General features: G+C 39.6%; 1 protein-coding gene across 8 annotated transcripts in view; it reads right to left on the reverse strand.

Moving 5' to 3' along the window:
* Positions 1-26,940, reverse strand: part of INTS6 (integrator complex subunit 6) — a 112,953-nt gene that overhangs the window by 63,072 nt on the left and 22,941 nt on the right. For 4 of the 8 annotated variants that reach the window (XM_036300448.1, XM_036300447.1, XM_036300446.1 and 1 more), the window contains exon 4: positions 20,067-20,156. The exons of 1 other annotated variant lie outside the window; for it this stretch is intronic. In XM_036300448.1, coding sequence (XP_036156341.1) covers positions 20,067-20,156 — 90 coding nt within the window. Of the gene's footprint in view, positions 1-6,868; positions 7,037-20,066; positions 20,157-26,940 lie in introns of those variants that run through there. 3 more of the 8 variants (XM_036300450.1, XM_036300449.1, XM_036300451.1) reach the window with 3 other exon arrangements.

Below are 26,940 nucleotides of genomic sequence, written 5' to 3' on the forward strand. Positions count from 1 at the left end.
ATGGTCAATTTGCATATTACCTCTTTATTATATAGGATTGTGCTGTTAATAACATGATGCTTATATTTGTCAAAGCTCATCAACTTTTATAGTTGAAATTGCTATATCTTATTGTACATAAATTATAGCTACAAAAATGAAAGAACAGCAACAAAGGAAATACAAACTAATTCAAATTTTGAGTACCAGATACTTAGTGGCCAAAAAAAAAAAAAAAAAATGGGGGGAAAAAGAAAAGGTTCTGGAATACATATGCCATTTAATTTGGAGTCTGGTGCCGTAAACTATTACCATGTTACCTCTGTCTCCTTTCTAAGAGTAATTCATTCTCAATCTTTTCCATGGGACACAAAAGATGTGCATAGATGGGGGAGGGTAGAAGGTCGGGGCTAGTTTGCCTACCTTAAGTGACAGGCAAATAAACTAAGATCAAGAATTAAAACAAAACATGCCGAAACCGGTTTGGCTCAGTGGATAGAGCGTCGACCTGCGGACTGAAAGGTCCCAGGTTCGATTCCGGTCAAGGGCATGTACCTGGGTTGCGGGCACATCCCCAGTAGGAGATGTGCAGGAGGCAGCTGATCGATGTTTCTCTCTCATCAATGTTTCTAACTCTCTATCTCTCTCCCTTCCTCTCTGTAAAAAATCAATAAAATATATTTAAAAAAAAAAAAAAGAATTAAAACAAAACAAAAAGCCAAAGGCAAACCAGGAGAGTGTAAACCCAAAAGCCACAACATACTTGAAGAGTATTCATGCCCTGGCCAGGTGGTTCAGTTGGTTGGAGCATCATCCCATACACCTAAGGGTTGCAAGTTCATTTCCTGCTCAGAACACATACCTAGGTTGCAGGTTCGATCCCCTGTTAGGGTGAGTATGGGAGGCAGCTGATTTTCTCTCTCTCTCTCTCTCTCTCTCTCTCTCTCTCTCTCTCTCTCTCTCATTCTCTCTTTTTCACACACACACACACACACACACACAGTAACAGCATTTTTAAAAAAAGAGTGGTCAATAGTGCTGGCAAAACATCATGATAGAGAAAAATTTTAAGCCAATTATTGGATTTGGAAGATGAGAATCATTAGTGACTTTATTAAGAATGACCTTATTAAGTTAAGAATGTTACGATCAGAAGCCAGATTATAATTAAGGGTTAAAAAAGAGGTGGGGAAGCCCAGCTGGTGTGGCTCAGTGATTGAGCATCGACCTATGAACCAAGGGGTCACGGTTGGAGTCCCAGTCAGGGCACATGCCCGGCTTTTGGGCTCGATCCCCATAGTGGGCATGCAGGAGGCAGCCAATCAATGATTCTCTCTCAGCATTGATGTTTCTATCTCTTTCTCCCACTCCCTTCCTCTCTCTGAAATCAATAAAAACGTAATCTTTTTAAAAAAGAAAGAGCCCTAGCCAGTTTGGCTCAGTGGATAGACTGTCAGCCTGGGGACAGAAGGGTCCTAGGTTCGATTTCAGGCAAGGGCATGTACCTCGGTTGCAGGCTCCTCCCTGGCCCGGACCCGGGGCACGTGCAGGAGGCAACCAATCGATATGTTTCTCTCAGATCGATATTTCTGTCTTTCCCTCTCTCTAAAAATCAATGGAAAATATCCTCAGATAAGGGAAGGAATGAAGGGAGGGAGGGAGGGAGGGAGGGAAGAGAATAGGGAGGGGATGGGAGGGGAGGGGAGGAAAAGGAGATAGGGCAAAGAGATATCAAAAATGATTTCCAAATTTGCTGTGAAAGAAAATTAAAATCACTAGAGAGGGAAATAGGGTATGTGGGGGTAAAGATATGAGTTTTTCCATTTGTTTTATTTCATTTATTTAGAATGGGTGAACCAGAGAGACAGTGATATACGACCATCACTAATATCTAATTTTAGAACATTTTAACCACCACCCCCCCCCCCAAAAAAAACCCTCATGCACATTAGCATCCCCACTTACCCCTACAACCCCTAGCAACCACTATTTCTTTTTCTATGGAACTGCCTATTCTGAACATGTCATATAAATAGGATAATTCAGTAAGTGGCCTTTTGTATCTGGCTTCTTTCACTTAGCATGTCTTCCAGGTTCATCCTGTTATAGTGTACTAGAGACCCGGTGCATGAAATTTGTGCCTGGTGGGGGTGGGGGGGGGTGTCCCTCAGCCCAGCCTGCACCCTCTCCAATATGGGATCCCTTGGGGGATGTCCAACTGACAGGGATCAGGCTTAAACCGGCAGTCAGACATCCCTTTCACAATCCGGGACTGCTGGCTCCTAACCGCTCGCCTGCCTGCCTGATTGCCCCTAACCGCTTCTGCCTGCCAGCCTGATCACCCCCTAACTGCTCCCCTGCCAGCCTGACTGACGCCTAACTGCTCCCCTGCTGACCTGATCGTCCCCAGCTGCCCTCCCCTGCAGACCTGGTCGCCCCCAGCTGCCCTCCCCTGCCAGCCTGCTCGCCCACAACTGCCCTCCCCTGCCGGCCATCTTGTGGTGGCCATCTTGTGATGACATCGCGTGAGGGCGTGATGCCACTTAGGCTTTTATTATATAGGATGTCAGAATTCCATTCCTTTTTAAAGCCGAATACTAATCCACTGTATGGATATACCACATTTTGTTTATTCAACAGTTGATGAACATTGGGGTTTTTCTACTTTTTGGCTATTAGAAATAATGATGATCTGACATTTTATGTGGACATGCTATTATTTTCTTTAGGTACATACCAAGGAGTGAACTTTTGTGGTCATAAGTTAACTGTTTCACTTCTTGAAGAACTGCCAAACTACTATTCACAGCAACTACATTACTTTACACTTCCATAAGCAATCTATGAGAGTTCAGTTTCTCTACATTCTCAACATTTATTATTATCCATCTTTTTTTATTATAGCCATTATAAGTGGTATCTTGTTGATTTGCATTCCCTTAATGATGGTGAACATCTTTTCATGTACTTATTAGCCATTTATTTGCCTTCTTTGGAGAAACAACCTTTTTCAGTCCTTTACTCATTTTTAATTGGATTATCTATTTATCTTTTTATTTTTTGTTAATCCTTATCCGAGGATATTTTTTCCATTGATTTTTAGAGTGGATGAGAGGGAGAGAGAGAGGAGGGGGTAGGAAGAAAGATAGAGAGACAAACATCGATGTGAGAGATACACATCAATTGATTGCCTCCTGCACTTACAACCCAGGTAACATGTGCTTGACTGGGAATCAAACCCGTAACCCTTCAGTGTGTGGGCCGAAGCTCTATCCACTGTACTACACCAGCCAGGGCTCTTCTTATTTTTGTACTATAATAGTTATTTGTATATTCCGTATCCTGGGACCTTATCCGATATATGATTTGCACACATTTTCTCCTATTCTGTTACTGTCTTTTCTTGATAGTATCCTTTAAAGCACAAATACTTTTTAGTTTTGATGAACTCAAATTATCTAATTTTTCTTTAACTGTTCTCTTTGAGTGTCATGCCAAAGAAACTGCTACCTAACCCAAGGTCATGAAGATTTACATCTGTTTTCTCCCAAGAGTTTTAATTCTCACACTTAATTTGCTCACCCATTTTTAGTTCATTTTTATATATGGTGTCAGGTACAAGTCCAACTTCACTCGCTTGCATGTGAATATTCACTTGTCTAGTACCATTTGTTGAAAAGATTATCCTTTCCCCAACAAACTGTCTTGGCTTCCTTGTTGAAAATCAATTGACCATAAATGTATGGGTTTCTTTCTGAACTCTCAATTTTATCCACAGATCTATACATATATTCTTATGCAGTATTGTACTTTTTAAAAATCCCATACTAGAGAATAAAGAGCAATAGACTTGAAAAAAATAGGAAAAAAAAAACAATGGTCAAGCTCTGCCTCTTACTTGGGAAATAGCTATATACTAAGATTCATTTTCCTCACTATCACAGAATTGGAGATTGAGTTGCGAAATTACCTTGTAAACAATAAAAAGTAACACAATTCAGTTTTATACATATTTTCTTAATGATTATGTTAAAACTCATACATGATTTTGGCATCCAGGAATAAATGAAAGTAGCATAGTAAAAATCTATCACTATATCTGTTTCTAAGAAACAGTGCCTAGCACATAGTAGGCCCTTAATAATATTTATTGAGTGAAAACAACCATTTTCCAATTGTTTTATATTCTTTTTATTCATTTTCTATAACTGTTAAGGTTATGAAGAAACAATTTACAAATTTAAAATCATCACACTTAGATTCTTTCTTTAACAATTATTCCCTTGGAAAAAAAGAAATCAAGTAAATTTCCCTTAGCTTATTCCTAGCTTTTTGATGTTATATAAACACTTAAGATTCTCCTCATATGATATTAACATGAAAAGAAAAATTTTTTTAAAAAGAAAAGGAAAGCCCTAACCGGTTTGGTTCAGTGGATAGAGCGTCGGCCTGTGGACTGAAGGGTCCTAGGTTCGGTTCTGGCCAAGGGCATGTACCTTGGTTGCGGGCACATCCCCAGTGGGAGGTGTGCAGGAGGCAGCTGATCGATGTTTCTCTCTCATCGACGTTTCTAACTCTCTATCCTTCTCCCTTCCTCTCTGTGAAAAATCAATAAAATATATTTTAAAAAAATAAAATAAAAAGAAAAGGAAAATTAATAAATTATAAGTCAAAGTGAATTCTATAAACTTTAGTTCCTACAGTTTCTTTTTATGATTACAATGTATGCCCTTTAAGGTAAAAAACACGCACACTTTTTGGGGGTTCTAGTATGTTCATATTTGTTCAGAGAAAAGAGCAATTACTTGGCAATCGTAATATGGAAATAATTTCTAACAAAGTTTTACTCCAACAAATTTCAAAGGTGAGGTCTTTCTAATTTTTTTAACAACTTTGAGGTATGCTAGTAATTACCTACCATAAAATTCAACCATTTAAAAATTATCCAGTTATTTTTAGTAAACTTAAGAGTTATATAACCTTCACCACTATCCAGTTTTACAACATTTCAACATCCCAAAAGGATCCCTCCTGCTCATTTGCAGTCAGTCCCCAGTCCACCTCCTGGCAACCACTAATCTACTTTATGGACATTCCATACAAAAATGGCAATATAGAATATGCATCATATGATATATGATCTTTTGTATCTAGCATATTTTTTTAGAGGATTATCCATATTGTAGAATATGAACAGTTCATTCCTTTTTACTGCTAAATATATTCCAAGTTTATGTTACATCTGATGCAAAACAACCTATAAACAATGGTGTCCTTTTTCAGAAGGAGGTAAAAAAAATGAGTTGTCAAAAACATCTCATTGTATATTCCCTACTACTGTCACTATCATTCTAAAATCTAAATCTGATCAGTTTCTCCAGTACTATATCTCTTCAATGATTACCATCAACCTTTAAGGCAAAGTCCAAGTTCTTTGGAGGAGCATACACGATATAGGCCATGCCAATCTGTCCACTTTCATTTCCTGCTGCTATTTTCTCAAACACTCTGCCAACTGTCAAAACTGAGGTAATACACGGTTCCTCCACGTTCGCTTTTATCACCTTTATGCCTTTGCACCCATCCACATCACAACCTTTCGAAGTCCAACAGGAAACATCATTTCCCAGTGCCAGCCTCACTTTCTCAACAGCTTGTGCTGTAATATTTTACTTTTTACACCAAGCCCTACTCTTTACCTGTCTTTCAAACTCCTGATATCAGCACCTAACCTTGTGCCTGAATCACTGGTGTTTCTATAAGTATTTGTTCAACTAAACTGAACGCATTCTGACTACTAGTATTCTTCTGCTCAGTCAGTATAAGAAAGATCAAATGCACTCTAAAACTGCTGGTGAAAAATAACTAACAAAAGCAGAATAATACAATTTCAAGGTCTAGGCAGGTGGCCAACCAAACAGGATATACTCCCGGGGTCAGTAAACAATTGCACACCAGCCAAATCCAGCCCACAGCTTGTTTTGGCAAATAAAATTTTATTAAAGACAACCACATTCATTAGTTTAAAATATTGTCTATAGCTGCTTTTGCCTTACAATGGAATCCAGTAGTTCCAATAGAGACCATATGGGCTGAAAGCCTAAAATATTTACTCTCTGGCCCTTTAAAAATGGTTTGCCAACCCCAGTATACATCATGACGAATGATGTGAAAGAAAATATCAGAACTTCTTTTGCGTAAGTTTTCTTTACCTCATCTTCTTTAACATTTTTGCATGTTTTTAAAATATTAATATAGCAGTGACATATATAATTTCTAAATGTAAAAATGCACATTCAAATTGGGGATGGTGCATGCCCATGTTGTTGTTTTTTTCTAATATCAGTGACTCATTAAAAAAACAACAACCTATAAACTCTTAGGACAGGTTTTAGAGTTTGAAAATTTAGCAATAAAGCCTAGTATATGAACAAGTTTATTATATATAAGTGCATAAAACACAGAGAGCGAGCCCTGGATTTAAATTTGCTCCAAACTAAATTGCTCAAAACACCTCTAAATAATTTTTCATAGAGCTAAAAATGTTATTTTAATTATGCCAGGCAGTTTTAATATACTTCAAGTTGAAGGCAATAAAATATGAGCCACATAAATCCAAACTGCTACAAAGACAGCTGTTTTTTAACCTCAGGTTCTGAAGGGCTCAGGAAATACCGAATCCCTCCCTTTATAGATCTTAAGGTTAGAAGGGTAGTTTCTAATAACTCAAAAAAGTTGGGGTCTGATCATCATCAACAAATTTATAAACTAACGTTAATTTACCAATTGAGCCTGGATTTGTCAGGTTAGGGATGTTATTCTATCTTGAATCATATTCTCCAACAAATAGTCACAGCCCCCAGAGAGAACTACACTCTACTCTGCTCACCTTTAAGGCTTTTTCTGAGGCCTTCCGAGATGACTAGCATCAGACTTTTGAGGAAGGCTAGCCATTAGACAAGGCTTTTCCCCACGATCTGACTGCTTGAAGTGACATCCAGGATCAGGTCGATCCTGTATCCAGGAATCATGACCCTCCCTGAGGCACCAGTCATCATGAGACAGTCAGTGCACTTTGGCACTTCTTGAAAACCACTGGGCTGCTCCTTTAGCTGAAAGGAAAAAAAACATCAAAACCAAAACAAACAAAACAAAGGGGGGGGGGCAGGGACAATCAGTAATTCAACCTGAAAAGACAGAGCGTGGGGAAAAATATAACAAAATAGCCTTGTCTAGATCAAAATGTAGCCTTGCCTTGAAGTAAAAATCATAGTTTCAATATCTTCCAGTCACTGCACAGTTTATTCCTAATACAGAAATTTAAAAATTTTTATATCTATTGCATTATATCTGAAAAGAACACTTGAAAGTGGGAATTACATAAAATATTTATGGAATACAGCTAAGAAAGTATAATGAAGGTACAGTAAGCTCTTGCTTTAACGGACTTCAGATATAACCAATTTTCCAATCCATGTCATATCTGAAAATTAACACCCTGTTAATTTTAAAATGGTTTTAACCAAGATATGCTTATAATTAAATTAACAGGTTATATTTTTTGTTACCAATTCATTGTTATTTTTAACAAATTTTAGCAAGTAGGCCATATGTTAGAAAAAATGCTGTAGTAATATCGCTGACATAAATGTATATTACAAATCTACAACTATAGTCTACATATTTAAATCCCAGATTCACTGCTCCTAAACAATTTTCGGAGAATGATTAGCACGTGATCACACCGCATACGAGGTAATTGAGTCTGTTGTCCTGTGGTGTGACTTTCTGCAGTAGTTTTAACATGTGTTGGCTGATGTTCCCACGTGGGCTAAGCCACGCCTCAGCTGTGTGCCTTTGTTTACTCGAGGTGAGTTGTGAATGTACACATTGACAGACCTATTTAGTATACATTTAAAATTATAGCAATACATATAGAAAATTTCTCTGTAAAATTAAATTTTTCATACATAATCACACAAACGTGTCTACATAAGTAAAAACAGGTAAACTAATTTGACAAATTTTTAACATATGCATTTGGAAAACCTACATTATTATATAACGGACTTTCGGCTTTAACAGACATTCCCTTGCCAAAATTAGTCCATTATACCGAGGTTTTACTGTATTTATAAATGACTAGCAGCTGAAGGCTGATATGACTGTGCCTCATCAGGCGACCAAGTACTCAATTTTTTCATGCCCAAATTGTAATCTGATTTAAAGAGGGATGAAATACACCACACAGGCTAACTGGCAGAAAATTGCCAATACAGTTAAAGCCAATCTACTACTACTTTTAAATTACATTCTAACAAATAGAAAAGGATTTAATCTTATATCCTCTTTTACTGACTTGACACTAGCACAAAGCATAACCCCCAGGCACAACACCCGTCCTAGCATTCTGAATTGCAATGTTCATGCTTGTTTGAAATAACCAATTTTACATGCTGACATCACTATGGCTTTAAATTTAAAAACTCAAAATATCTGATAAATAATAAGATAACTTAAGACTTATTCAATCAGCTTCAAAATAAAAATTTTAATTATTGGAAATCAGAGAAAATTGTACTTATTTCTGTTTTTAAATACAAAATATTTTTCCTAAGACATAATATTAAAAGGAAAAAAAAAATCTTTGAAGTTGTTTTAAAAGTTGTCTCATAACTCCTTTAAAACATTAGTACCCTTAAGATAGTTAATTTATCAAACAATCTATATATATAAAAGCCTAAGTGATCATTACAACCAGTCACTATGACATGCACTGACCACCAGGGGGCAGGCGCTCAATACAGTAGCTGCACCCTGGTGGTCAGTACGCTCCTACAGCAAAACTCCCTTGGCTGGCCAACCACCCGAGGTCCCACTCCCTCCCACTCCCACCCGGCCAGCCCGAGGGACCTCACCCATGCATGAATTCGTGCACTGGGCCTCTAGTTGTTTTATATTCCTTTCTACCACTTATTCAATATCCCCCATTCAGTAAACCCTACCAACATCCACATAGATTCCCAAGTTGGAAACCTCAAAATACTTCACGATTGTTGTGGCTTTGTTGTTGTTTTTTACTTGTTTGAGAATATGATTAAACCTTAACCTCTGTCCCTGAGAAAAATGTACATACACACAGATGGACAATGTCTGTAAATAAGATTTCAGGGAATTCATAGAACCCTCTGAAGCCCAAGTCCTGGGGTTCAAATCTCCTGTCAAATACTGCTTTATTCTGCTACTAGAGGCCCGGTGCACGAAATTTGTGCATGGGGGCGGGGGTGTCTCGCAGCCCAGCCTGCACCCTCTCCAATCTGGGACCCCTCTCACAATCCAGGACTGCTGGCTCCCAACTGTTTGCCTGCTTGCCTGCCTGCTTGCCCCTAACCGCTTCAGCCTGCCTGCCTGATCACCCCCTATCCACTCTCTGCCAGCCTGATCGATGCCTAACTGCTCCCCTGCCAGCCCGATTGCCCCTAACTGCCCTCCCTTGCCAGCCTGGTCACCCCTAACTACCCTCCCCTGTTGGCCTGGTTGCCCCCAACTGCCCTCCCCTGCAGGCCTGGTTACCCTCAACTGCCTTCCCCTGCAGGCCTTGTTCCCAACTGCCCTCCCCTGCTGGCTTGACCCCCGGGAAGTGCCCTCCCTTTCAGACCTGGTTCCTCCCAACTGCCCTCCCCTGTCGGCCATCTTGTGTCCACATGAGAACGGCCATCGTGTATGTTGGAGTGATGGTCAATTTGCATATTACCTCTTTATTAGGCAGGATTGCCATCTTTCAAGACTTGACTAGTATTATCTATTGAGTCGTCTCTCAAAAATTTCTGCCTTCCTATCCAGCATTAGCTTAGTTGTAGCATATCCCATGTTTTTTCCTGAATTGTTGCATGCAGTTTGCTAATTCTTCCCTGTTTACAACTCTTCTGTCACCTTGCTGGTAGCAAAAGCTTGTTAAAATTGTGTCACTCACCTGCTTAGCATCTTCAATACCTCCTTTGTAAATGTTAAACAGATTTATATTGTCTCCTTAGGTGGTATCATCTGGCCTCTGCCTATATTTCAAGCATTCATGCCTCCTACCTAAAATTTCTATATTTCACTCATCCTATCTAATAAAAGAGAAACATGGTAATTAGCCGTACCTCCGCTACCCTTCCCATTGGCTAATCAGCGAGATATGCAAACTAACTGCCAGCCAAGATGGCGGCCGGCAGCCAGGCAGCTTGAAGCGAACATGAGGCTTGCTTGCTTCAGTGACGGAGGATTCCAACGTTCCCTGCCTGCCTTGCCGGCCTCTGAGCTTGCAGTTTGAAACACTGTTACAAATATAGAATCTAAATAAACTCCAGAAACCTGCTTTCAGCCAACCGGGATCTCAGAACTGGAGTTAAAACAGTGTTTCAATTATAGAACCCAAACAAGCCAGATACCTGCTTTCAGCAGCTGAGCCTCAGAGCTAAAGCTGGCCGAGAATAAAAGAAAAAAGAAAAAAAGGAGCGGTTGGGAGCTTCAGTCACCCGCCAGCCTGAAAACAGCCCTCAGCCCCTCACCCAGACTGGCCAGGCACCCCAGTGGGGACCCCCACCCTGAAGGGTGTGTGACCAGCTGCAAACAGCCATCATCCCCTCACCCAGGCTGGCCAGGCACCCCAGTGGGGAACCCCACACTGATCCAGGACACATTTCAGGGCAAACCAGCCGGCCCCCACCCATGCACCAGGCCTCTATCCTATATAGTAAACGGGTAATATGCCTCCCAGCACCAGGATCAGCAGAGCCGCGAGGCCTCCTGGCACTGGGATCAGCGTGACAGGGGGCAGTGCCCAAACCCCCTGATCACCCTGCGGCTCTGTGTGTGACAGGGGGCAGGGCCACAACCTCCCTATCTGCCCTGCTCTGTTCTTGACAGGGGAAGGCGCCCCAACCCCCTGATCAGCCCTGCTCTGTGCCTGATAGGGGGGAGCTCCCCAACCCCCTGATCAGCCCTGCTCTGTGCCTGATAGGGGGTGCTCCCCAACCCCCTGATCGCCCTGCGGCTCTGTGTGTGACAGGGTGCGGTGCCCCAACCCCTGATCGGCCCTGCTCTGTGTGTGACAGGGTGCGGCACACCAACCCTCGCCCCCCCCCCCCCCCCCACGGGCCCTGCTCTGTGTGTGATGGGGTAGAACCATAACCTCCTCATCGGCCCTGCCCTGAGTGTGACAGTGGCGGTGCCCCAACCCCCTGATCGGCCCTGCTCTGTGGGTGATAGAGGGCAGCGCCCCAACCGCCCCCCACAGGCCCTGCTCTGTGTGTGATGGGGTAGAGCCATAACCTCCCCATCGGCCCTGCCCTGAGTGTGACAGGGTGCAGCGCCCCAACCCCCTGATCCGCCCTGCTGTGTGTGTGACAGGGGGCGGTGCCCCAACTCCCCTATCGGCCCTACTCTGTGAGTGACAGGGGGGAGCTCCTCAACCCCCTGATCGGCCCTGCTCTGTGCGTGACAGGGGGGAGCTCCCCAACCCCGATTGGCCCTGATCTGTGAGTGACAAGGGGTGGCGCCGCAACCTCCCCATTGACCCTGCCTTAAGTCTGACAGGAGGCGGTGCCCCAACCCCCCCATCGGCTCTACCCTGAGCATGACTGAGGGTGGCATCGCAACCTCCTGATCTGCCCTGCTCTGTGCATGACAGGGGGCGGCGCCCCAATTCCCTAATTGGCCCTGCGCTGTGCCCAATCAAGGGCTGCACCTAGGCTTTTGGCCTGCCCTCTGCCACCCGGGAGCAGACCTAAGCCAGCAGGTCATTATCTCCCGAGGGGTCCCAGACTGCGAGAGGGCACAGGCCGGGCTGAGGGCCCCCCTGCCCCGAGTGCACAAATTTTTGTGCACCGGGCCTCTAGTATATTTCATAATTGCCCAATACACTGTTTTCATACCTTCATACATTTTTTTGCACTGTCCCTCTTCCTGAAATTTCTGCTCAATTCCTTACCCAAGCCTCAAAGCTAAGCTCCTCTCTTCATTTCTCTCAGAACATTCTGCTTATTTATGCCATGAGATTTATCTCAATGCATTATTACAAATGCTTGTATGCTTGTTTACTTGCATATCTCCAGGCAATATGCAAGAGTCTTCTAAGGGCAAGAGTCTTGCTTAATTCTATCTTTGTGTTCCCAGTATCTAGAACACAGTAATTCTAAATATAAATGGTGAGCCAATATTCTTGTATACAACCAGTTAGTAAGCATCACAAGAAAAATTATTGCTGAATTAATCTAAATATACTTTTAAGAATTCAAAATCAATCTCGGGGGAGGGATGGGTTCAGGGTTGAGGTGGTCAATGGGGAAAAAAGGGGGACAATAAAAGATAAATTTTTTAAAAAAGTATTCAAAATCAGAACAAATTGTTACAAAAGGGTATTTTAGTAGCAACTCACCAGAAAGCAAATATTAAGTGTAACTATGCCCACCTGGGTCGTGTGTGTGTGTGTATTTGTGTAAAATAATGCTAATTATAGACATCCAAACCAGGAATTAAAGCATAAGGATAACAGAATACTATGTAGTCCTTTGGATAAAAACTCCTAAGCCAGGGATAGCAAGCACATGACAGAATATGAATTAATTACTCCCCTTTTCTTACCTTCTCCTCCTCTACCCCATCTCCTACTCAGGGTCTAAGATCTTCCTCAATATAGCAAGCCAGAAGCAGTAAATACAGATTACAGTCAGCACATAATTTAATATTTCAAGGCTACCCAATAACTGATTCTAAAGCAGACCAAACACAATATAAAATATTCACACAAGGCCTATTCCATATCCCTTGGAAACTCCTTTACAAGTTTAACAATTCTAAAGGTTAAGAATTAATTTTCTTAAAATATTTTGATGGTCTTTGTGTAAGTCAGAACAGTTTTAACTTGTTTTGTTAAAAGTATTCACTTTCAAATGTATTTTTAGCAGTTTTTAAAAATATTTATTTATAGTTATACTGTGCTCTGAAACTATAGTTTCTAAATCTGTGCATCAAAATCAACTGGGATACTTCAAAAAATGCAGATCCACAGGTCCGTGCCCAGGTCAACTGAACAACATTTCCAGAATTAGCGGTATATTTTCTAAAACATCCTAGGTGATTATTATGCAGCAACTTGAAAACTACTATTCTAAATATCACAGTAGTTTACTAGTATATATGGAAGAGCTAGAATCAGAAATTTTCCTTACATGTACAGTGTTGCTTATTGCTTGCTGGCTCTGACAGGCTAACAAATTCAGGGTGAAGTTGTTTCACCCTCTGAATGAAAACAATGTTGTGATATCTTACCATAAGTTTCTAGATAATAAACTAGCTATTGTAGCTACATAGTTTCATTAAAGAATAATCAGCCAGCGTTTCTTTTTAATTATTCTATTACAGTGTTTGTCTAGAGGCAATTCTTAAGAACTTCCCTTTACACAAGCCCTTGAAAAAAAAAAAGAGTATTGCAAATGTGAATTGCTGAAAATCCACTATAGGTATTAAATTGAAATATTTCATCATCATCTTTTAATTATGCATTTTTTATACATACTAGAGGCTCGGTGCACAAAATTCGTGCACTGGGTGGGGGGGGAGGGGGGGGGACCCTCATCCAGGCTTGTGCCTAATCCCCTTGGGGAACTGGCCTAAGCCGGCAAGCGGACATCCCTCTAGCAGTCAGGGACCCCTTGCTTCTTACTGCCTGTCTGTTCGTGAGCCTGGCTTCTGCCTGAGAGGCGCTGCCTCTGTGGAAGCGCACTGACCACTAGGGGGCAGCTCCTGCATCGAGTGCCTGCCCCCTGGTGGTCAGTGTGCATCATAGCAACTGGTCGTTCTGCTGTTCGGTTGATTTGCATATTAGGGTTTTATTATATAGGATTTTTAATATACTCATAATTGCAGATATATCATTTTTTATAGCACACCAAAATAAATCAAGAGTTGAGAGAGCAGGGCCAAAAATATGGGTAAAAAAATAATAATTAACTGCATCCAACAAATTCTTATTAAATGTTCCTGAAAAGTTGTGTTGATAGAGACTAACATATACAGCAATATTGTACATATGTTTAGAACATTTGAATCACAGATCAGTAAAATAGGAGCTACTGTTGAAACTGCTACTGAGCCCCTACTACTATCAATATGAACAGGCACCACTATTAAGGAGGAAACATGAAAATGCAGAAACACATTTACACACAGATCTGTTTGACATATTCTATCATACTACAATGACATCTTTCAAGATTCCTTAGTGGTCTTTTTTAAAAAGAAAGAAAAAGTACCCCCAAATTCTAAGAATACGGGGAGAAAAATAACTATTTTAAATATATGTTTAAAGTCTTTCCTGACACAACTTAAACAGTTTTGACAGCGTTTGGCACATATTTTTAATAACTTTAGTGAAATAAAAACATTTTATGGGGGGAAGAGAGATGTGATATCTGAACTATTTCAGATACTAGAAACAGATTTCAATAAATTCTGGACTGTCCTATTAATCAGTAACAGATCATGAAGAGTTAAATACAAACTATAACTATAGATTCTAATCATAGATTATCCTTGTTAAAGGTAAAACTATCTACATTCCCCAGCAATGATCCAGAAAAATCACTAATGACAATCAACAACCCAAAGACTCATGGGACATCTGCATCAACTTTTGAAAACTGAGAAGTTAAAACATAGCTGAGATTACTCAGACAATTTTTTCCTGCAAACGCATGCCCTTCCTGAACATCTGCCAAAAAGTTATAATAGTTGCCCTAGTTCTTCTTAAAAAGCTGGGGAAGCTCATTAAAGGCAAAACTTTTAATGTCAAAAACCAACAGGGGTTTGTTTTTTGTGGGTTGTTTTTTTTTTTACTGCTAATATCTTCTCTAAAACGTTAGCTTCCAAAGCAATTATAACATTGATAGAGATGCAGATTCTTCAGCATATAGAAATCTCAATATTTGAAAGATAATACTACTATTAGCACTTTCAAGGAAGAGAAAAATAACTGCTACACTTCCTGTAATGTCATTCGTCACCAAGAAGGTACTGGCAGGATTTCTTCTGGCTGCTTTATTGAGCAATATAGTTAGCCACCTGCTCTTGGAATCATAGTACAGAACAGTTTTCCATTGCAAAACAGTTCTTAAGAGGATTATTGCAGGAAACAAGACCAGAAAAAAATGTTTTCCAAAAACTCTATAATTTGGTAATTCTACCAAAACATCTGACACATCAATAATATAACACGCTGAATGGTACTATGATTATTTGGCCGCAAGTATGTTTACCAACATCAAAGATTACTACTATGGAGGTAAACAATATTGTTTTCTTGTGTATCAGAATTCAAAGTCCCATCTATTTACTCCTCGTAGGTAAAAATATTGGAAACATCCAACTATATCAAATAGCTGCATTTAAAAAGAAAAAAAAATGTATTTTAAAATACACACATACTTTTCCAACACAAACAGTTATCAAAAGTCCTACAGAGTTATCACAAATGCTACACTATAAACACACTTATGACACCTCAAACAATTGCCTGGACTTTTCATTAAAGGAGGCCAAAAAGATAGTCATGAATTAAGGTAAAATGATGATATACACCTCAAGATTTTTGTCCGCAGTCCAAAGCTGCAACTCTTCTAAATCCGAACACACTAAGAAATGAGCTGTCACAAAATAAATAGTAGCCCTATAATTATTTTGACAAACAAGTTATAATTGGATCATTCTGGCCTGCATAAAGTTAACCACCTCAAGAGACAATTATTGCACCAAGTTTTCCCATTAATTATTTTCTAGGCTTAAAACAACTTTTTATCAGGCTTTATAACTTCACAGATATAAACTGTAAGCCACATCCTCTACCAAATCATCTGCAAGATCCTTGAATAAAAATTAAATGACTATAAAAATTCACATTACACAGGATTTGACATGTATACAAGATAGCTAATATTACAATTACCCTCCCTCTTCAATACTCCCATTCACTTAGTATGTGTCTTTATTTTATCATTCTTAAAGCCATTTAATAGGTGATCACCCCCATAAGACTGTGAACTTGAAAACTGGAAATCCACCCTATTTATCTTGGTTATCCTCACTGCCTAGAAATGCCCTGGCCAAAATAGTCATTTGAGATACACTGTGTGACTAAGAACATAATACCTTCGTCACAACTGCATAAAAGCTGAAGGAGATAAACAGGAAATCAAGTAAATAGAAGATAATTTTAAGAACACACAAAAACAGAATCTGAGCGGTAACAGATACATCAGGGGAAAAAGCACTGGTCTGGAGGGGCTGGAATGCCTTTGGAATTTAGATAAATTCTAATCCAGATTTTGACAATAACAGATTTTACAAACTTTAGTGAATCACTTTGCTTCCTGGATCTCAATTTCCCCATTTATAAAATAAATACTATGATTAAATGAGCTCTAAGTTTACTTATATGCCATAAAAATGATTTTAAAGCAGCAGGAACACTTATTCCTGAAAAACAGCACTGACAGAACAGTTATAATATACTATGCGAGATAATGTGATTCTGGAGCAAAAGATATTGTATGGGTGGGATGCACAACACCATAAATAGTAATAGGTCACATCAATAGCAGCCATAAGCAGGCAAGAATTATATGCACACATACCTAATGTGAAAAATTACTGATATTTTCACTCATTCAATAAATCTGAAAAGGAATCAAGTTCTGCCAAAAGCAAAGGTTAAGAGATCTGAAGAAAAGAGACATAAAGGCAAAATTCTGTTTGTTATTCCCAAGTAGAAATTATAACAGTACAGATCATATGTAGTGTGCGCATGTGCGCGCACGCGCACACACACAAACACATACATGAAAAAAACACGAAGCATTTTTATGCTTTCTATGAATTGAAAGGCTCGTTAAAATGAATCACATAATTTAATTATTTGGGCTAGAACAAACCAATATTTCACAACATTTTAGCAAAAATTAAGTTTCAACAATATGCACATCTGGGATATATTGTCTTTCTGCCCCACTTATTGGGACACTGAAAACCAAACATGCATAGGATCAAAGACATTCATTCCTAAACTTGAAAACTGAAACAACTCATAGACCTATAATGTAACCACATAACCAAAATAAAACTTTGCCTTAATACAAATGAATCATCCACCTCAGAGAAGAACTTTAATGTAAGCTCTGTTATCAGTACTATGCTAAATAGTGTAAAAGATCCTTGCCCACAGGAAAATTTCCCAAGCTACTAGCAAGGTAGTTTTCGGTCACTGTAAACACACAGTCTCATTTCTCCAACATCCTTCCCAAAAACCTAGGAAGAAAAGTAAGCAATTTCAATATCCATGTATATTTCAAGATATTTTTAAAAGGTACAAGAGGTCCAACAAAACAAAAATTACAAATAAAACATATCCTTGCCCTGCCGACATGGATCAGTGGTTGAGCATCGACCTATGAACCAGGAGATCATGGTTCTATTCCTGGTCAGGGCACATGCCCGGATTGCAGGCTCAATCCCCAGTAGCAGGCATGCAGGAGGCAGCCGATCAATGATTCTCTCTCATTACTGATGTTTCTATCTTCCCCCCTTCCTCTCTAAAATCAATCAATATATATATATATATATATATATATATATATATATACACACACACACACATACATATACACATATATATAAATAAATATATATATATTTTTTAAATATCCAGTTGTATGAAAACAAAATATACTGTACCCCAAAGGGCATGTCCAGAAAGGGAGTAAGACAGAGCACCTTGAGATTATCTCACAATAGAAAATAGAAATACATTTTCAGTCATCACAACTACAAATCAAAATCATTAAGAATAGCCCTAGCCGTAGCCGGTTTGGCTCAGTGGATGGAGCGTCGGCCTGCGGACTGAAGGGGCCCGGGTTCGATTCCGGTCAAGGGCATGTGCCTTGGTTGCGGACACATCCCCAGTGGGAGATGTGCAGGAGGCAGCTGATCGATGCTTCTCGCTCATCGATGTTTCTAACTCTCTCTCTCCTTTCCTCTCTGTAAAAAATCAATAAAATACATTAAAAAAAAAAAAAGAAGAAGAATAGCCCTAGCCAGTTTGGCTCAGTGGATAGAGTGTGGGCCTGCGAACTGAAGGGTCCCGGGTTTGATGCCTCAGTTGTAGGCTCCTTCCTATCCCAGGCCCTGGTCGAGGCTCATGCAGGAGGCAACCAATCGATGTGTTTCATTCACATCGGTATTTCTGTCTTTCCTTCTCTCTTCCACTCTCTCTAAAAAGCAATGGAAAAATTCCTTGGATGAGGTTTTTAAAAAAAAAAATTAAGAAAAATAAAATGAAACAAACCATCAAAAGACTTCTATAAATTTTCCAAAAAGTTCATTGTTATGGGTTCTATTAATAGTATTTCTGACCTGACTATTAATACATCAATCTTTCTGAAGTTTTTCAAAAGGAAGGTGAAGTAGAAAAAATCAACTGAGAGTTTCAAATTTAAGCAACATTTCTATTGCATGTTCATGTATATAATCAATGTCTATCTGATCCTGATAATGGCAGGGTATCACACATGTCCACTAAGTTAAAAAAAAAAAAAAAAAGCCCCAAACCAATTAAAGTCAATTATGGAGCATTCCAAGTCTACTAATTATATATAGACTAGAAAGTATTTAATTATGAATTTTAATCTACCTAAACTTTTCAGCTCTATCTCCAGGAATTATAGCCTAAATTCCCTCTGACATCAACTGCTCACACAAAACAATTCTGGCTCTCCTCCCCCCTAATCAAGATCAGACAATCACAATTCTTTACTGGTTCCAATGTTTCATGATAGGACATGTTCTTTTTTTTACAGCCTACCAAGCACTTGCACATACATTAATTATTTCATTTAGTCTTCCAACAATCCTAGGAGGTAGGGCAAGAATTATCATCTTCATTTCATTGCCAAAATAGAGATTGAAAGATGTTAAATAGGTAGCTAGTTCACTGCTAGAAAGTAGTTGAAGGAAGACTAGAATCCACATGTCTTTATTCCATGTCCAATTACATTCCCCAATGTCACAAAAATAAAAAGTATTGCTAAAAATTATTGAACTTAAAAATTACACTTTTCTTACTTAATCAAACCCTCTGTAGATACAATAAGAATTAAAGTTAAGATTCTAAAGCAAATACAAACAAACAGTTAATAGTCTAAACCAGGGGTGGGAACATCTGGCCCACAGGCCATTTAAGGCCCGTGAAATCATTTGGTCTGGTCCTGCCAAGGCATTAGGGGGTGAGTTAATTAAATGTTTGAGCAAATATAGCAGGCTAATTTTTAAGTTGATAATTTTGTATGACCTATGAATGATGGTATAAATGTCCAAATGGCCCTTGGCAGAAAAAAGGTCTAAACCAACTTCTTCCTATAACATACCTTAAAAACCTAATGTAATATTCAAGAGCAATTCAAATACTACAATAAAAACAGCTTAAAGTTAAAAATAATTCTACTGTATTCATCCTATCACATAACACACAACCAACTCTGCGTAATGCATGCTTGTAGACAATAGGTGAGGTTATTATTATACTATATTTGAATTCAAATAAAAATGTCCAAAAACCTCCTAGTCTTAAGCTCCTTGTGGCTTTGCTATATTCTAGTCTAGGAGTGTCCACAGTGGGGTGCACATGAAAATCCACTGAAATATGGGAAGAAATTATTAGAATGCTGTCTTCATTTTTTTAACCTGAAAATATTAATTTTACTAAATTTACTGTATGAATTGATACTGTCACTCTCACATAAACTCAAAAATACACATATATTTGGGGTGGGGTATGCTCAAAATAGTTTCACACAAGGGATTCCTATTCAGGAAAATTTAGAAATGGTTGCTTCAAACAACAGAGAAGGTACACGAGTACTAGAAAACAGATGACTCTAGACTGCATCAAATAATAAAAGAATCTATTTAAGGCAGTCAATATCCTGCAGTTGCATATGAAAATAAAGGTCTTAAACTGCATTTACATAATCCATGCTGATATAAACATAACTTACCTCATCCTGGACTCCACTAGTAGTAGTCAACTTGCTCCCATCAGTAATTGTAATAATTATTGCTGGCTCCAAGAAAAAGGGGTTTCTTCCCTAAAGTCAAAAAACACATTAATCATATTAAGATCTAGACCAGCCGTGGGCAAACTACGGCCCGCGGGCCGGATCCGGCCGTTTGAAATGAATAAAACAAACAAAAAAAAGACCGTACCCTTTTATGTAATTATGTTTACTTTGAATTTATATTAGTTAACACAAACACTCCATCCATGCTTTTGTTCCAGCCCTCCGGTCCAGTTTAAGAACCCATTGTGGCCCTCGAGTCAAAAAGTTTGCCCACCCCTGATCTAGACATTAGTTCATTTTTTCTGAGTAAAAAGTCAATGCTCAGAACAGTGCCTAAATCCCTCTTTATGTTGTTAAATTTTAAAGATAGTGTATAGGCTCTTGTACATTTAAAAAAACTAGAAGGAAACAAACCAAACAGGAGATAATCTTAAAGGAGTAGGATTAAGTAGAGAAAAAGGTGGGCTTTTCACTTCTCCCTACATTGTTTTAATTTTTATAGTGAGCATTTACATTTATGTAACTATCTAAAAGTATTTAATTTCTTAAAAGAGATTCCATAATTAAGTTCTAATAACTGAGCATATTCAGATATTACAAATTAAAAGGATAACATTTTCTTAGAAACTTCTTAAAAAGGAAGGCAGAATGATAGGTGAACATTATCATGTAATTTAATCCAAGAGCTAGTTCCATGGAAAAACTAGGGCTACTCTGAGCTTAGCAAAATTAATAATAGTCCAATGCAAAAAATTATATAGTAATTACACAGGATGGTTACTTAAAGAAACTACTTGGTGAAGAGTACAAAAACAGTAGCGGTGGCAATGGAACACAGTGAAAAAGTTCTCAAATGCTCTATAGGTAGGGTACAATAACTACATTAACTTCCATTCAAATCTGTAGTCAAGTCATTCTATGAATACAATAATCGATTCTAAGTGACATAGGGGCTCAGATAAACATAAACTTATCTTTTACATATAAATGGTTCTCATCTGAGATACTAAGCACATTGTGTATAAAACTATAATGAAAGATTGAAGTTTCTAGAGGGTAAACCTGGTGTTTGAAATCAAAGATATCAAATTCTCAGTTACTAACAATGTTCAAGGACAGAATGAAGTTTTATTGGATATGATGTTAAAAAGCATGACAAATTTTAATGTGCATATGAACATGGAGATCTTGATAAAATGCAGGGTCTAATTCAGTAGGTATGGAATGGAGACTAGTGTTATTATACATATCTAATAAGATTGCAGGCTAGGAGATGCTAATGTGCACAGACCATACTTAGAATAGCAAAGATGTAAAAAGATTTTTACATGCATGTACTCATCTATGGGTCTATAAGCTTTCCCTTACACATTTATATAACTCTCGATCATTAGCATATTATAGTACATAGTCATTATTTATTGAATTTTCAAACACTTTTTCACAGACAGTAATTGTGATCATAATCTAATCATCATAAAGAGCTCAGAGTGGGGGTCTAATAGATTACATTTCTTGATCAAGTTACACAACTTCTAAGTGGCATATACATTTTTTCAAACTGGTGTCCAGATGGAGGAAGCTTCTTCTGGTCAAATAAAATATGTTGGATATAAGCTCGAGGATTTCGAATGCACAGTAGCATTCAAATGTTAGAGAAGCTTTGCAGGAATAACATATGAATTTACCTTCCCTTCCTCCTCTACAACATTCATGGTAAATATGACACATTTTTGGAACTATTACATTATACTATATTGTCTCTAATACCATTCACCCCCAACATAAATGACAAATTCTAATAATGCAGTTCTTCTCATGGATCTAGAAACAGATAATGCTCATTCCCATCTCTGAGCTTTGACTAGTTCCCTCAAGTAGAATGCTTTTCCTTTTCCCTGCCCACAACCCACCCAATTCCTAATCATTCCTTAAGGTATAGTTTATCATAAAGTGCTGAGGGTACGAGTCTGTAAATTACATTTCTTGATCCTCTTCTTCCATGAAACCTTCCCTGATTACTCTGGCCTTAAATAAGTACACCCTTCTCCTTCTCCAAATTCTAATAGTAATAGTTTTCAAGCCCAAGTTAAATAAATATATTTACATATTTAACATAGATAAATAAAGTATTTCTTCAAATAAAACTGGATTTTGAGTGGTTTCATGGAGTACATTTTGAATACCACTTCCCTACAGCATTTATCCCCTCTCAACAAATTATTTTAAATTTAAATATATAACACCTTGCACTGCAATATGAATATTTAACACTACTAAACTCTACACTTAAAAACAGTTAAGATGGTACATTTTGTTGTGTGCTTCTACCACAATTTTTAAGAAATACACTATCTTGTATTATTTGCTATTGTTTTATGTGTTTCAATACATTAAAGGCACGGATCATGTCATATTTCTTCCTTGGGCCTGAACACAAAATATTTAAACAATGAGCACTTAAATGTTCATTATTCACGAATTATATAGCCTATTACAAACCTGTCAAAGTTCACAGAACCATTTAAAATTATTCAAACTTCAATAAGCTTAAAAAATGCTACCTTCGAAGAAACCAAGATGGCGGCATAGGCAAAGACCGAAATTGCTGCCTCCTACAATAACTTCAAAAATACAAGAAAAAGACAAAATGGACATCATCCAGAACTACAGGAAGGCTGGCTGAGTGGAAATTCTACAACTAGAAGGAAAGAGAAAAGCACACTGAGAGTCAGGAGCTGCGGAAGTAAAGTGCAAAGGTACGGAGGCTCGAGCGCGCGCGGAAAAGGGGTTGGCACCTGAGGACGCGGCTGTCTTTTTGAGTCGGGAGGGAGTCACAAGCTCCTGACTGCTCTGAACTCCAGTTCCGGGAAGTCTCTGGGGACCCAGGACTCATACGGGGAGAAACTGGACTGTCTGGCAGCAGACAGAACTCGGAACTCGAGGGCGGCTTTCCCTCAGAGGTGCCTGCAGCAATTAAATTACCGGGACACTGAGACATGCAGCCCTTTAGGGCTGGGCTGAGGATCTGCCATAGCTGCTTGCTCCACCCTGTTGATTCCTTGAGACCCCGTCCCACCCAGGCTGGGGCAGAGGCTTTTGCATACGAATACCCTGGCCATTTGCAACCTGAAAATTACCTAACAAATTACAGCTGGGCCAGACAGACCCAGAACTTCCAAGAGAAGGCCCAAGGCCCCATAGCAGCTTGCATTGCTTCACAGCTGGGCCTCATCTGGGCACCTCCAAACTCCAAAAAAGGAAGGGGAATCTGCAGATCTTTTGATAGCTCCTGCTGGGTAACCTCAGGAAGAGACTAAATTAGCACCTCCTTAGATCCAAGAGCCAGTGTACCCAGTGGTCAGAGTGGGACCATCCAGATTACAACTCAGATCCATAAGGGACACACTCAGGGGGCAAACTCAGAGAGCACCAAAGCCCCACTGAAGCAAGTCTTCCCCCAGAAGGGTGTCTTCAGCACAGAAGTTCTCCCACTGTAGACAGAGCTGATTCTCACTGCCAATTGGCCTGGAGGTCAATTCCTCCCAGTGATACCTACAACAATCAAGGCATAACTACAACAAGACTGTGCACAAAGCCCACAAGGGGGTGCAACAAAAGTGTCCATCTCAGATAATTGGGGAGACTGAGCCACTGGGCCCTATAGGACACCTAGCACACAAAACCACTCTACCAACACAGGGAAGCATAAAAAATGCACAGACAAAGAAACAGGTCACAAATGACAGATATGGAGGAAAGCAAACGACTGGATATAGAGTTCAAAACCACGTTTATAAGGTTTTTCAAGAATTTTATGGAAACCGCCAATAAATTTAGTGAGACCCTTGAGAATATGAAAAAACACCAACTAGAAATTAAGCATACACTGACTGAAATAAAGAATAATATACAGAGATCCAACAGCAGACAAGAGGATCACAAGAATCAAGTCAAAGATTTGAAATATGAAGAAACAAAAAATACCCAACCAAAAAAGAAAAAAGAATCCAAAAATATGAAGATAGTGTAAGGAGCCTCTGGGACAACTTCAAGCGTACCAACATCAGAATTATAGGGGTACCAGAAGAAGAGAGAGCAAGATATTGAAAACCTATTTGAAGAAATAATGACAGAAAACTTCCCCTACCTGGTGAAAGAAATAGACTTACAAGTCTAGGAAGCACAAAGAACCCCAAACAAAAGGAATCCAAAGAGGACCACACCAAGACACATCATAATTAAAATGCCAAGAGCAAAAGACAAAGAGAGAATCTTAAAAGCAGCAAGAGAAAAAAAGTCAGTTACCTACAAGGGAGTACCCATACGATTGTCAGCTGATTTCTCAACAGAAACCATGCAGGCCAGAAGAGAGTGGCAAGAAATATTCAAAGTGATGAATAGCAAGAACCTACAACCAAGATTACTTTATCCAGCAAAGCTATCATTCAGAATTGAAGGTCAGATAAAGAGCTTCACAGATAAGAAAAAGCTAAAGGAGTTCATCACCACCAAACCAGCATTATATGAAATGCTGAAGGGTATTCTTTAAGAAGAGGAAGAAGAAAAAGGAACACTTATCATTTGCCACAGCATGGATGGAACTGGAGAGCATTATGCTAAGTGAAATAAGCCAGTCAGAGAAGGATAAATACCACATGATCTCAGTCATTTGTGGAATATAATAAACAACATAAACTGATGAACAAGGACTGATCCAGAGACAGAGAGGCATTGATTGGACTGTTGGGCCTTGGAGGGAAGGTAGGAGAGGGTGGAGGTAAGGGGGAAAGATCAACCAAAGGACTTATATGCAAGCATATAGGCCTAACCAATGGACACGGACAATGGGGGGGTGAGGGCATGAGCGGGGGGTTTGGGGGGATAGGGGGTAACGTGGGGATAAGGACACATATGTAATATCTTAATCATAAAAAAATATATTAAAAAAAATGCTACCTTCACTTCCATATAAATGAGTGCTTCCCAAACTTAACACATAACTCATGAACTTGCTAGGCTACACAGGTACACTCCCTCCTATATCTGTCTGGCCATCACTATCCATTCACATTCCCGTTTGTCATTCAAACACTTACTGAGTGGCTACCACAAGTGAGGCATTGTGCTAGGTGCATAACACATAAGCTCTACTCTCATAATAAATGTACAAATCTTTGTACATGTAACAATCTCTCTCCTTTCCTCGTCTCTACAAATACCACTGTAGCTGAAATATTGGCAAAGGGAACTAAAGAACACCACACCACGATGTCCTAATATCTTCAAAACTATTGTATCTTGATTCCATCCTTAAGCTAAAACTACTTCGGTTGACTTGCTGCCTTTCAAAAACAAATCAGCAAATATCTTAAAGCCACCACAGCATGGACCAAAGATTTGCTGTAGTGTCTCTGTATCATCTCCACTGTAACCTAAGTCAAAGGCATTATTTTCTGACCAAAAGTTGATATCCATCCATTCTTATCCTATGTAATAAAAGCCTAATAAGCAAATTGTCCCCTCCATGGGGGGGGGGGGGGGGAATTTCGACTGCTCGCTATGATGTACGCTGACCACCAGGGGGCAGTGGGGAACATGGCAGGCATTGGTGACAAGGCGCTGGCAGCAGGTGGCAGTGGAGGTGCTGCCAGCCTGATGGGCCCCGATGGGAGCAGGACAGCGGCAGGATGGTGGAGAAGGTGAGCGGGCAGTGCCAGGCCAAGGTGGGTGCGAGCAGGGCCCAATCGCGCCACCGATCACCCCGCAGATGGTGACCAGTGGCGGTGGCAGGGGGTGGGGCCGCCATCCGGCTCCCAGGTGCTGAGGGAGCCAGGCAGGGGCCCGATGACTCAGGCGGAGGAGGGGCATGTGGGGGCCTGGGGCCCAGATGCTGCCCAGCTGCCCAGGGTCCAGAGGTCAGCTGGGACCTGCCCTTCCATGCCAGATGCTGGCACTTGGATTGCTGGCCAGGCCTAGGACCACATCCGTGCACAAATATCATACACCGGGCCTCTAGTTACTGTATAAGCACATTGAGAATTATACTCCAGAGCAGAGAGAACTGGTCATATCTATAGTAAAATAACAATAATCTATGGTGTATTAATAAGTTTATAGATGATTATGTCAACCCAAAACTAATATACTTTCTTAAGAACCATGTCTAAAGATCAAATTAAAATGCATTCAAGCCCAGTCACTGTGGCTCAGTGGTTGAGCATTGACCTATGAACCAAGAGGTCAGGGTTCAATTCCTGGTCAGGGCACAAGCCCAAGCTCAATCCCCAGTAGGGGGAATGCAGTGGCAGCAGATCCATCATTCTCATTAATGTTTCTATCTCTTCCTTTCCCTTCCTTTCTGAAATCAATAAAAAATAAAATAAAATAAAAAATTTTTAAAAAGCATTCAAATTCAGCAAAAAGTCTGTTATTAAAATTTTAGGTAAATTCAAAGTTACTTTTTCCTTAACAACAAAATGAAGCTTTGAATTAAAATTTTACTATAATCTTATATACACAGTGGTCTCCCCCACCAAGAGGCTATTCCTGAAATTACTAATAACAACCATGTCCTTAATAATAATAATCTCTCTATATAAAGGCATAATATGCAAATTGACCAGATGGCAGAGCGACCAGTCAGCTATAATGCCGCACTGACCACCGGGGACAGACGCTCAACACAGGAGCTGCCCCCAGCCTGCAGGCCCCTATTGCCCAATGAAGAACGGGGAACCAGAGAGTGGGTGGCGGTGGACACAGGTGGTGCTGGGTCCCCAGGTGATCAGTGGCAGCAGGAGACAGGGTC

Source organism: Myotis myotis, unplaced genomic scaffold, assembly GCF_014108235.1.
Source record: "Myotis myotis isolate mMyoMyo1 unplaced genomic scaffold, mMyoMyo1.p scaffold_m19_p_3, whole genome shotgun sequence".
NCBI classification, from domain to species: Eukaryota; Metazoa; Chordata; class Mammalia; order Chiroptera; family Vespertilionidae; genus Myotis; species Myotis myotis.